The sequence below is a fragment of the Limanda limanda genome, chromosome 16 (genome assembly GCF_963576545.1).
Source record: "Limanda limanda chromosome 16, fLimLim1.1, whole genome shotgun sequence".
NCBI classification, from domain to species: domain Eukaryota; kingdom Metazoa; phylum Chordata; class Actinopteri; order Pleuronectiformes; family Pleuronectidae; genus Limanda; species Limanda limanda.
Genome location: NC_083651.1, coordinates 4,994,514 through 5,007,884, shown reverse-complemented (window position 1 = coordinate 5,007,884; position 13,371 = coordinate 4,994,514). Strand labels below are relative to the sequence as shown.

The window sequence follows — 13,371 nt, the reverse complement described above, 5'->3', positions numbered from 1 at the left end:
CTCCTCCTCGGCTCCCGAGGCAAAAAGGATTTAATATGAGCCATCATCTGAGAACTCAAACTCAATTTCAGTGCAGCCGTGAAAGAGCGACGTCAAAGCCAAGCAGCTAATCGTGATGAATATGAAGCTCGACCATCTAATAACTGCCACAGTTACTCATGTTCTCTTTCCTTATAGTTCTCCAAATCCACTTTCTGAAACTGTGTAAGCGACAAATCAAAACGATGAATGGGAGAGACTTCTTAGTAGAGGGTCTCACATTCTGCAATATTGGTATTTCTTCAATGGTCAGTAACTTAAAGACAATTCTGCATTATTGCATCAGTGAAAATGTCCCCAAATATTATATCTTGCAAAACAAAATCCTGGATTCACACCGAACTTTACTGGCTTCTTTCTTGGCCCATGTCCCGTCATTCTGACAAATTCTCCCGGGAAATCTGTTCAGCAGTTTTTGTGTAATCCTGCTGACAAACAAACAATCCAACCAATAAACAAACCACCGGACAGGGGAGGAAAAACCTGAACTCCTTGGTGGAGGTTAACTATCAGCTCATCCAGCTGCTATGTCACACGATGCCTCTCACTGCTGTGTGGGACTGGCACAGTTAATTAAATCCTCTCCACATGAGATTTGTCCTGGAGTGGTAGATAGGAGGTGATGTCGCAGGCAGCTTTGAAACGCTGAGCCCTGTGGACTGTTCCCTCAGCTCTGGAGATGAACAGAGTCAGCAGGAAGGGGGGGGGGGGAACCCAGGAGCAGATAGCTGCCTTTCTAATGCAGCTTCTCTCTGTTGTTCCATCTACTTTCATAAAAGTTTACACTTCTGACAGATGCTTTTCAAAGTCTGTTTCGGTCTTTGGCTCCACAGATGGACACCAGAAATCTCTAATAGAGAATCGTCTGTAGAGAAAGCTTCCACACTAGGTCCTGTCTGGACTGCAACCCCTCCTTCTTACACACACACACACACACAGACAGACACACACACACACACACACACACGCAGCAATTCACTCGCTCAAGATGGAAAACACAATCTGGAGCTGACAGACTGTCTTTGACAGAATGACAAAGGATGATACAGGTAAAAGTCAGCAACAACAAGGAAGTCGTTCTAGTTCTCTCATCTTTTAAAGTCCTGCCATCACAGATAACTCGAGAATCTCTACCTGCGCGACCAGATGACAAACATGTACTATGAAGGAAAACAACAGAAACAAAGACGTGAGCAGTGACAGGGTAACAACTCTACAGTGGATTTAAAAGCAACTTTTTCCCACATTTTGGTCCATTTTTGAATCCTGTGGATCTATCTTGTTCATGACAGACCCCAAAAGATCCCTGAGGCAGACGGTCAGAAGCAAAGAGAAGTCAGAACCGTGAAATAATGACACACGGAGGGAGTTACTCACCTGAGCCAGAAGATGAGATCATGTTCCCGGATCTTTGGACTTCATCGAATTTGCTGAAGATTACATTCAACCTGTAAAAGCAGACAGAGAGAACGTGAATTGAAAATAAAAAGTCATCCGTCACTTCGGAGGTGGGACGCTCTGTCTCTGCTCCGTGCAGCAGGGACGGCTGGGACCAAAATAGACAGAAGCCAAAACTGCCAGAGAGAGGACTCACTGGCACAGTGGCCAGAGCGAGAGAGCGAGAGAGAGCGAGAGCGAGAGAGAGAGAGCAGGGGGGGAGGGAGTGATGGTGAAATGAAGGGACATATGGTCTCAGAGTAATTACTCCACATTTGGTGGAATATTCTATTAAAAAAAACAGCTTGTCCAAATCTAGGCTATGAAATTCTAGCACTCGTCTGGAGGCTGATTCAAGTAAAAAGTAATTTCTGCAGTTTGATGTAAATATGAAATAAAGACTGAAACCTGCAGGAGGTTCGACACAACAACACAAATTAGCTTGACAACCATCTTTATGATAAAAACATGCAGTTCCACCATCGACCATATGAGCTGCGTTCGATGAGACAAAGCTTTGTTGCTTAATAATAATAATAATGCTTTAAATAAGCTTGAAAACATGGAAGGTGAATCTGAAATGTTTACACCTCGATAGCCAATGTGACCTTTGACCCTCTGAGATGAAAACTGATGTGATGACATCCACCAAGTCATTATATTTTTCAAATCATACAGAATCTTACTTACAATACAAATTTAAAAAATAATTGCTGTGTGTTTTTTATGACTCAGTATCATTATCCAAATACACATGTGAAGAAAATCACAATAGGTAGAAGATCTTGAAACGAGTCGGCTTCACAGACTGAGCTCAGCTTGAGAGACAGAGAACAAAGGGAAAGGGTCGTCTTCCTAAAGCTGTAATACTTTGACCAGCCACCAGAGGGAGAACTATGTGTAGAATGCTGCTGACTGTGTCTAAGCATGGGGGGGAATCTTCCTCTCTCTCTCTCCTGTACATCCCTGTTACGTGTATACAGATGTTTGTTCCGTGAATACAGATGTTTGTGTGGTCATGCATCCTGCTGTTGTCGTACCGTGACTGCGGCAGGCCCTTTTTGCTGAGATCCATCCTCACCCTCTCGCCCACGTGTCTGTAGATCGTCACCAAGGAGCTCATGGCTCCATCACGCACCTGAGGACAGGACAAATATTCATAACTTAAATACATGTCATTCAAACCAATCATTACATATTAATCAAAAACCTCTGAGATCATTTAAACAAACGACTCTGAGGTCTTTCAATCCTAAGTATGAAATATATCTCACATCGGTGGCAAAGTTTGTACAGAGAAAACATAGTTGGACATACCTGACTGTTGGGGTCCCCCAAAAGATTACATATGTGGGGAACAATTTTACTGAGGGTCAGGCTTTGAGCTCCATACCTGGAAGAGAGAGATTCATATAATTGAGCAAATGGAGCAGATATACAGTGACATCAGACAGTTTATTCCATATTTCATATTGAGCTCCAGATCTAAACATGTCAGTTTCGAAGATGCTTCCCACTCTAAGATGGAAGATATATTCTCCTTCTCCTCTGCTTTTAGCCTGTTACCTTTTTATTAATATTATTTTTGTAACTTGAATCAACAACAACCTCCAAGCTGCGACCTTCACACTGACAACGACGAAGTTTGACAAAGATTGGAATCAAGGTGTCTCACGTGTTCAGTGTGGAGATGAGGCAAAGGCACAATCCTTCTCTGGTCCTGTTGTTCTTGTGTTTGAAGCCTCCGAGCATTCTGTCCCATACGTACTGCAACAGCAAACATCACAAAGTTAAAGGCTATCATATAATATCATATAATATAGATATCTTATTATTTATATCAGCAGTGATGTTTGTTGAGTATGTGTCGGTACCTGTGGGGTGGCAGCTTGCTCCATGATCTTCAGCAGCACTGTTTGGTCCTGGTCTCTCACTTGGTCTCTGGCATCTCCCAGACGATCAATGAGGCTGGGCAGGACTGAGAGAGAGACAGAGAGAGAGACATCAGCAAACATCAGTAAGCCTCTCCTCAAATTAGTGAACTTAATAGAGGATGAGAAGCACCAGAATGGAACTGGTAGCCTGAAATCTGGAGACTAACATGAAGTTACTACAAATTCCTTTTAATGCAGTTGTAGACGCTTCCTTAGAAGAATGAAATCAACTCATATTAAAACAGAACTGTTCTGATTCAGGACCCGAATTGCTCTGAGTATAAAGGACAAATAGGAACTTTAATTAAGGTGATAATTGGAGTTTGTATAAATATAAAGGCTTCATGAGGCAAGAGGCTAATGTGGAGCAGTGATGGTAAATACAACACACACGTACCACAAATTTAGAAAGACTAAAGCATCTTACCTGTTCCCACCTGGGCCTTGAACCGCTCCTGTAACCTCGTCACTAAGGCAGACAACAGGTCCAAGCCGAGCAGCGCCACCTAGTGGACACACAATACACCATACATGTAAGTAAGTCATATTAAGATACCATTTATTCCAATTAAACTCTTGATAATTCTTGGATTTGGTTCAAAATCAAATACATTATAGTTGCATTTAAAGGTACATTCAAATCTCACAGGACCATGGGTAATATTCATATTTTTTAAGCTTCTGTTGTTAATGAGTGGAATTTGTCTTCTATAACCTTTACATAATCCATTATAACATCATGACTGTTTACCCTCTGTCCACCAGTTTCTAACCAGCAGTACCTATCTTTAACATGCTCAGTGAAGGTCAAGGGAGAATAGCTCACAGCATAACAACACTCACACCACCACGACTTCCAGTTCAAGGAGCAAATTAAACTAAAACTCAGAAAAGGTTAGTGAAAAAGAAGCACTGATCATTAAATAAGGCAGGTGGTGGAATCCCAGTGTTACAACAAGGGGACAGAAGCATGTTGCTGTGTAATCAATATTCTCTTTTACCTCAGGGGACAGGTTGCATTTACACTTAAAGACGCTGAACCTTTCTACTGAGGAGTCCACTGACATCTGCTCATTGTGTATTCTCTGGCCGGCTCCCACTGGGTGTCGAGGGCCCGGTCAGCTACAGACCTAATCCTTTGTAGACAGATGGTCAACTTCATTTTGCTGTCACCCACATTTTGATGAAAAAACAACACACACAGGGACCCCTACACCCCCCACCCCCAAAGCTCTGTGCAGCAAATCCAAGAGACGTTTCCTAAATCCCAATTCCTAAATCTCCCTATACCCGACAGGCTCAGGACTCAGGACCACTCCCCCCTCCTGACTAGAATATGTCTATTTGAGCACAACTCGATCTGAGCAGATACTGACAATTAAATTGGATCAATCCTTCACTTTTAACATCTGAAATGTGTCACCTCTGTGGCCCAGTTTGTGGTGAAACTGGTTTCATACATGGTACATGACAGTAAACAAAAGGCTTCATGGAAAAACATAAAGATAAAGCACTTTTCAGTCTCTTATTATGCCTGCTTTTTTTCGAGCACAGAAATCTACCAACCCACAGCGTAAAGCTTTCCAAGAGCAAACCTTTTAAAACCTGTGTAGCTTGGTAACTGGCTTCTTCAGTGCAGCTTTACTGTTTTCTTCAAACCAGAATATTCTGGAAAGAAAGGTGAGTGTGACTCACTTTTTATGAGCGGTTTAACTATGCAAGTTTGATAAGCTTTGGGGAAAACTGGTACAAACTCTTTCAAGCATCATGTGAACAAGGTGCTAACAATGTGTTCGCACCTTGATAACATATTCACAAAGATCACTTCTTTAAATAGTTTGTTCTTCCAGAGTCAGGATTTTCATTAAGTGGCTATTTGGACAGAAGAAGGACCATAAAATAAAATGAGCTGCAGTGGTGGATAAATGCATTTAAATGTTTATCAGACGTTGAAATGCTGCAGTTTACAAAGCTCCCAGACAGTCTGTGGTCAAGTGGACAACTCCAGAATGTAATCATGACAGCAGTTATGTTCTTGCGTATTATCTTTGGTTGTGATGATGGTGAACAAACAGTTTATCTACGGCCTGCAGAGCCTCCTTCTGCTGGTGACGTCATGGCAGTGCAGTGAAAGTCTGTGCAGCAGCAACACAATGGTCTCACTCGTGTGTTTGTGTGTTGTCTGACTCCACATGACACCTCTGATACTTCCTTTTGGAGCAGGTTTCTACTGAAAGACACTTGAAAATATGATGGTGAAATAAGATGTGGTAAATGTTCAGAACTTGGACTAGTGGCTTAGAATGTTTACAAGCCCCATTTTCCAGTCCTGCATCCAGCAACTAATCATCCTACTGGACAGAGGCAAACATTGTGTTGTTTTACAGATTTTACTTTGAAAAGAACTTGCAGAGGGAATTTATTATTCCAAATGAATAAGTCAGTGAGCAACCTCTGATAAAGCAAACGCACAAACATCACAAGATCACAACCCTTCACTTTTAAACACATTGGTCTGTTCCTGACACCTGCTCTGAAACCAGCAGACTCCAGCCTCCATCTGCCTCTGATGTGAGTAAGCCTTTAAATTAAATCAAGGATTTCTCCCTTGTTTCTTCCCTCACTTCCGAGCCTGTCATCTCATTACCAGTGGAAACACCAGACAGACAGACACACAAACACACACACACACACACGTTATCCAGAGACTACACAAGATGTATAAAGAGAAAGGCAAGCTCACACAGGAAAACATTGCTGTCAACTATTCCCTCTAAGTCAAGACAACCCCTGGGTATGTTGACCTTCTTCTACAGGGAGTGGAGCTACACACAGACACACACACTTCACCCTCAATCCCAAATTATGCTAGTGAACTGTTTACAAATGTAAATGCAAATAGGTAAATAAATATGCTGAGCAAGACTCTAAAATGAGTCTGTGATACACAAAGCCCAAAGCTGCAGTTTATTACAAAGTGCCATGTAATTATGCAGCAAACCTGGCTCTCCATCCCGGCCCCCCCCCCTGTTGCATAACACAAACAGGATTCTGCTTTATGGACATTTCCATAAAACCAGGGCTTTGTCTGGACCAAGTTTATTGTCAAGTGCAACTCCTATGACACTAAAAGCTGTTCTGAAGCTTCCAAGACAATATTTCACTGTGCAGTTTGTTTGTTGTTGCACCGATGAAACAGGACCAAATAATTCTGCATCCAAACTCACAGGTGCTGACGTTTGCAGATATGGTTTTACTAATCTGTTTATCACTCATCTATCCTGCACAGTGACAGAGGACGTGCACTTTTTCCCGGTGAATGTTTGTTGACAGCATGATTTCCAAGCCGCTGAACAAGATGAGACGTGTTTGTGGATATTGGCTACAGTACAAAGCTAATAATTCAGGTATCGTTTCATGTACATGCAGCTTAAACTAGAATGATCAATAGAATGCAGAACTAATAACAAATTCATAGATTTCAACACCAGAAATAATCCAGAAATGTGAGGGAAAGTGAAAACTATCCTGGATCCACACCAGGATGTCATGGGTTCTCCTTCATGACTCCATCCACCACCAAGTTTGGTGCAAATCACATCAGTATTGTTTGTGTAATCCATCTGACAAATCAACAACAGGACACAACACACTGCTGGTGAAAGCATAATGTCCTTGCTAGAGGTAATTCGAGAGCCTGGGAGCCAATAATATCTCTGCCTTGCTAAACAGATTGACACGCTGAGAGATAAAGCACAAACAGTGGAAAGGACGCATGAATCCAATAAATAGTCCTGCTGTGACTTCCTGGAAAGAACTGAACTATCGTTAATTGAATTGGTTTCACCGGTGCTTTGTCAATTTTAATGTCGGTGCACAGCAAACAGAGGAAGAGTGAGAAAGGTCAGTCATGGTTTCAAGTGTCACCGAGCAGAGAATACTGCTTATTCTACGATTATGAAACCAAACAACTCTGGGGACTTCATTTTCCTAGAGCTTTTCATGTCATACCTTCAAATTAGATGTTTATACTTGACGATGTTTTAAACTACAAAGTAAATTGTGTAAAAATGTAAATAACTTCTTTCATAGATGAACGCTGCAAGCTTCCCAGTGTCAGCACGGCCTCATACAGACTGGGATGGGCACATCCAAACAATTTCTAACATGCTCTGGATCCCCCAGCAGCAATGGGATGAGTAATTTCAATGTTATGCCACGACTGGGAGACAGCAGCAAGACTGTTATCATATCGCTGAGGTGCCATTAGCCAGCAGTGACCACACAGTGACTCAGCTTTATCCAGCAGCGCTCAGGCAGACCCCCGGCTCGCTGGAATGTACAGCAAACCCTCATTATGGAAAAGACCCAACAGCAGGAACACAGTTCACACACACTGATGCAGGGATGCATATAGCACCAAGTGAGACACACACACACACACACACACACACACACACAAGCACACACAGGCACAATCAGTCTTTTACAGTTCACTTCCTCCAGAGACGACGCTGCTGTGAAAGCCGTAAAACAAGAATTTCATCCTCCAGACATTCTGCAACTGATACTAATTCATCTCTTTCTCTCTCTTTCCTTCCTTCCTTCAAATACATTTCATTTTTGTTGTTTGTAATTAAGCTTCACTATCATGAATGTAGGGACATCACTGAATAGCTATATTATAATAGGAAGTTTCAGGTTACATTTGATAACCTCTGGTCTGGCCTGCGTGTCAGGTTCAAAATATTCAAGCAATTGTTTCCGGCTCCGTCTGGCTTGTTGCTGGATTTGAGAAAGTTACCCAAGATAACTCTGTCAAACAACTGTCACTTCTCCTTAAAGCTTTTTCTCTTGATAACCATGATATTCAAAAGGCCATCTGGTAAGTGTGTGTCCATTCAGCGTTTCCACAGCACCGGATAACTCATCATTCCAGGGAATCAAAAACAAAAGAGCTGCACGTGGGTTTTGTGTTGTTGCCACCTGCCTTCTATGATAGACAAGTGTTTCTCTTTTGCTTTTTATTACCATTTGTTTGACCTTGTTTATTCAACACGACCTAAAGCCAGACAATGCTTGACCTCACACTTAGCATGGATAAGCTTTTTGTGTCTGCTCGGTTTGACAGCCATCGAGCAAGAAGTCGTGAGGAATGTGTGCTGTGCTCTGTTTCTTGTTAGTGACTGTATTCTATTTTACTTGTATATATATTTAATTTTGTTTTAATTTAGTTTAAACAAAATTAGTATTTTCATTGTAATTTTTTGTACTTGAATTTATGTTGTAATCATATCTTAGCAATTTCTGTGACTTTTGTATTATTTATTTCCATTTATGCTGCCATATGTTCAGGTTGGGGAAGGTTCTTGTATGTATGTAAATTGATGTAAATGTATAAAACTATATAAAAACAATAAATATATGTTTAAAAAAAATAAATAAAGAAGTCGTGTTTAAGACATGTACGGTGATAGAAGCACAGCAGCATTCAGCGTCTGGCCAATCTGCTCCCACATAAGGGCTTTTCTGTCTCTGTGCTGATCATTTCTGTCACACAGGTTGGGACACACAGAGCAGCACCACAAGCAACATGATTGGTTGCCTGAACAGGAGCTACAGCGATGATACAGAGATTTTCAAATAGAAGAACTTGCTGCGGTCACACAAAAAAGGGGGAGTGGTCTGAGAGAGAGAGCACTGGCTTTCTCAACACTTAGCCTAGAAAAAAAACAATATCTGTGAAGACTCGGTTGTCCAGGTCATGTTTATCCAAGCCGGGCTGAATCAATGGCAACTGGACTTGCAACACTGCACCTTGCATTAAAGGCCAGTTGACCTGATCACATGCACAGCTGCACAGTGCAGTGGCTTGGGGGGGTTTAGGGATTTATTAGTGCTCCTGAATGTTGTAATGATAGTCGTTAGAGTCCCCTGAGGCCAAGTGTAGGAAACAATAGAGTCAAAGAGTCGAAGGACGGCATCATATAAGTTTGCTGTCCTCAAAAGACTGTTAATAAAAGACTGGGAGCACTCATGTCCCAATTTTATATTTGACAGCTCTTGGGTTGCATTACAAGTACACATCATAAATCATGTTGGCAGGTGAGAATTTAAGTAATATCAATCATATAACCAGTCTGCATCACACTTTTCAAGTCCCATTCATTCAGAGTATTTGTTTACATTTTCCAAGCTTGCAAGATTTTTGGAATAACTCAGGAGAAAAAGCTCAGTTTCTTCCCAAATGGTCTCAGAGACAAGTAGACAGACTCACTAGAAGAACCAAATATAGACACATATTTGCAGTTGGTGCTGCATTGGCAACCTCTGTGTTAGCAACAATGTTTTCCTGCAAAAGAGTGATTGCTGAGAAACACATAGAAGTACCAAGAAAGTTAACTTAGGGACGATTCAAATCTCAAACAGGCAGAAAACACACAATATCCAATCAGGTGGAGATGTTCAAACACAAAGAAACACAACTGCATGAATGTCACAGTTAATAAAGTCTTGACGCTCCACATTACATACATCAGGGGAGGAAAACCCTGAATGTAAACAAAGAGGGCCGTGCTTTGCCGAATTTTCCAGTCTCCAGCTGTGTGTCCTGGAGGTGGAGATGTGGTCGACCACGGGAGAGGCAGTGACGTGAGCTGAGGTGCTCATGAGTCCTGTTCGCCACAGGCACAGAACTATAAACAGCAGCAGCAGCAAACCCAGCAGCAAGTGACCACCCTCCGAGGAAAGGAAAAAAGTGAGAAACACAAGATACTGTGTCATCTTTTATCAGTGGAACAATTTGACAGGTCAGCAATTGAAAATTTCTCTTGGAAAAGTGTTGTATTAAGCCTTGTGTGCCCTTTGGTGTGTTTTCAAGAGCTCAGTACAAACTAACAAGTTGTTTTCAGTTCAAGATACAGATGTGTCTGCTGTCAATGTGTTTGTGTGTGTGTCTGTGTTTTGGAACGAGTGAAAGAGCAAGAGGGAGAGAGAAAGGAGTCAGGAGGCGCTGAGGGAATCAATTAGCTGCGAGAAGCTCGACCATGAAGACAGATTTTATCAATTTTAAGATAAGTATCAACAAACATGTGGTGGTCAGTGTTGATATTCTGGTGGACGGCCACAAACAAATCAGTGTTAAAATGTTATTGATGGAAGAGCTGTATCTGTTCAGAGGACGTCCGCCTAGCGGACGATCCTCAGTATGAAGCCCGGGACACAGGGAAAGAGAATGTGGCCACGTGCTTCCCAGATATCTTGAGAAGTATTGAGGACTAGGGTTGCAAAGGGGCGGAAAGTTTCCGGTAAATTTCCGGAAACTTTCCATGGGAAGTTTAGGTCGGGAATTTTGAAAAAAAACAACTACGCAAATTAAACGCTGAGCAATAAAAACATCATTCAAAACTCTATTTTAAAGATGTATGGAATGCAGCACACGCTGCACGTTGAGTTTCAACCCTCCACTGTGCATTCTTCCATCACATGCACAGATAACTCCCAGCATCCTTCACTCTACAGCAGAGCTGTTGAGGCCTGCTGTAGTGTGCAGGACTAGTAACTAGTAATTTTTTTCTCATCTTATTCTACAGAACAATGCCACGTGCACTCTCTCATGTGTGGAGACATATCACCTCATCCAATGTAGAAGGAAAGGCTGTGTACATTTGCAAATACTGTGCAAAGACCTATGTTAAGAATGACACAACGATGCAGAAGCATATAGTCAAGTGCCCAAAGTTTCCTCAGGGCTCAAATCAGCCAAAACATAATGTTTATATTTATGTCTGTATATGACAAGGTAAATACTGTTAGTATAAATTACCCACAACATTTCCAGTTTATTCCCGTCAATTCCCGTATATTCCCGTTTATTCCCCTTAATTCCCGTATATTCCCGTATATTCCCGTTAATTCCCATGGAAAGTTTCCAACATTGAATATTCCCGGAATTTTGCAACCCTATTGAGGACGCGTTAAGCTGAGGTTATGCTTGATGGATTGGTGGTTGCGTGTGACCACTGTGACGCCTTTCTCTTTTATACTTGCACTTGAGACTATGTGCAGACAAACACAACACCTCAGGAAATAGGCAAATGGGATGAAACACAAACAGAACAGTTGTGGCCAACGGCTTGTTGCTGTTTGTTTGGACTGAGGAGCAGAATCTGAGGGTGTCACACATGTACTGTACCTCCATGACAGGATAGAGGAGGACATCACTCTGTTGGTGGACAACTGTCTAAATTAAGGTGGCAGCAAACAACCGGGGAAACCAGAGCGAAGTGGACATGGAGGCAGAGAGAGACGCTGACTCAGGAGGTCATGGTGACGCTGCCCAAAGCAAAACAACAACAGATGAGTGGAGTAGTTTTGTTGTGGCTGGTAAAGGCCAGAGTGGACCAGTCTTTTACTGGCACAAATAGAAGTCAAGTACCATTTCAGATAATCCAGCAGGGGTCCAACAGCATCCACATGAATATGACTGCCAGATAACGTATGAACATGAACTAACCATAAAGACAGTCTTAAATAGAAGAAAGTATTGTGACAGTGCTGGAGTCACGTGGTCAGATTCGAATGGACAACCTGAGGCACAGCTTGGAGAACAGTCACTACCTGTGAGGAGGACATTCATGTTTTGACGACTTGCAATTCAGAACTAGCGGCAACCACATCGGAAAAACTCCAGTTATCCCTCACACGTGTCTCTCTGAGGTTTCCCCCTGTTAGTCGGGTTATTCCTGGCAGTTTGTCCTTCCTCCTGTTGAGGGTTAAGCACAGAGGATGTGGCACTATGCAAATAAAACCTGATTGATTGACTTGTGAGAAGGTTGCTGATATGAGGACAATCTGACACACTATTTGTGCCGAGTGCTGCTTGTCAGTGTGATAATAATATCCTCCTCTTACGGCATCAGCAGCTCGTCAGCACAGGCTTGTGATCGAGGCAGCATTCATCACTACATGTGTTGTTACAGCCCGACAGCATTTCCCCTTCAGCCCAGTGACTTAGGGATAAGAACACCGCAAAATGACAAACTAGAGGCCTTTTCTACATCATATTAACTGGATTTCTCTCTTATTATACTAATCAATTTTGAATTTAGCAATCTGTGGACTGCTAGCTACCATGAGAGCTAAGCTACTTTAAGTGTGACGTTGCATTTCAATGCCAAAGTGAACTCAGTGACCTCTGTGATGCTGTATGAAACACTGGGCTTTCATCTGCCTCGTGGCATATTTTCAAAAGGAAGCTACTGTATTGTACGGTTCACTGTGTTGGCCCTGACACAGCACACTTCCCCGGCACCTAGTCAGACCATGACGGAGCACATTAGCCGTACAATCCACTCCACAGCTTCCTTCCTGCCGAGTCAGCAGAACAAATGGCCGAGCTGATAACGTGATGCGGGTGTTTGTGCTCCACTCGGCTGACGTGGAGGAGAGATGATCAAAAGAAAACTGCCTGGATGAGAAACTCCTCAGAATGTGACTCCACAGAGTATAATCCCAGGATTATACCAATTGTTATGGGGGTGGTTGTCTTATGTAAGAGCCAAGTAGTTCCCAGGCTGGTGTCAAGCAAGCACACTTTACTGATTGATGTAGAAATATGTGATTTCCTTTAAATAGATATAAAATGTAAAACACATATAGATCCTCTTGGCTACTTGAGCCTGTATGTGTTGTTAAGACTGACAATTGTACCCGATCATTTCAATGACAATACATTCCTTCCAACTTAATAACTTGAACATATCTCTGCTTTTAAGTGAACATCAATGAATGAGAAAACAGCTGCTGATGTGACAGGACTGTGATAACCTCAGGATTTATAATTTGGCATCTGACTCTGAAGTATAAGATCTCAAATGCAAGGATCTTATACGCAGAAAGCTTTCATCTACCATAAATCACTGTCTCACTGACCAGTCTGTGACCTGCCTTCATCAGAAAG

The 13,371-nt window shown here is 42.2% G+C and overlaps 1 protein-coding gene across 1 annotated transcript in view; it reads right to left on the bottom strand.

Moving 5' to 3' along the window:
- Positions 1 to 13,371, bottom strand: part of clasp1a (cytoplasmic linker associated protein 1a) — a 57,253-nt gene that overhangs the window by 33,005 nt on the left and 10,877 nt on the right. The window contains exons 3-8 of the mRNA XM_061088471.1: positions 3,838 to 3,916; positions 3,351 to 3,454; positions 3,152 to 3,243; positions 2,794 to 2,869; positions 2,517 to 2,614; positions 1,417 to 1,487 (exon numbers count right to left, since the gene is read on the bottom strand). Of these exons, the coding sequence (XP_060944454.1) occupies positions 1,417 to 1,487; positions 2,517 to 2,614; positions 2,794 to 2,869; positions 3,152 to 3,243; positions 3,351 to 3,454; positions 3,838 to 3,916 (520 nt within the window). The remainder of the gene's footprint in view (positions 1 to 1,416; positions 1,488 to 2,516; positions 2,615 to 2,793; positions 2,870 to 3,151; positions 3,244 to 3,350; positions 3,455 to 3,837; positions 3,917 to 13,371) is intronic.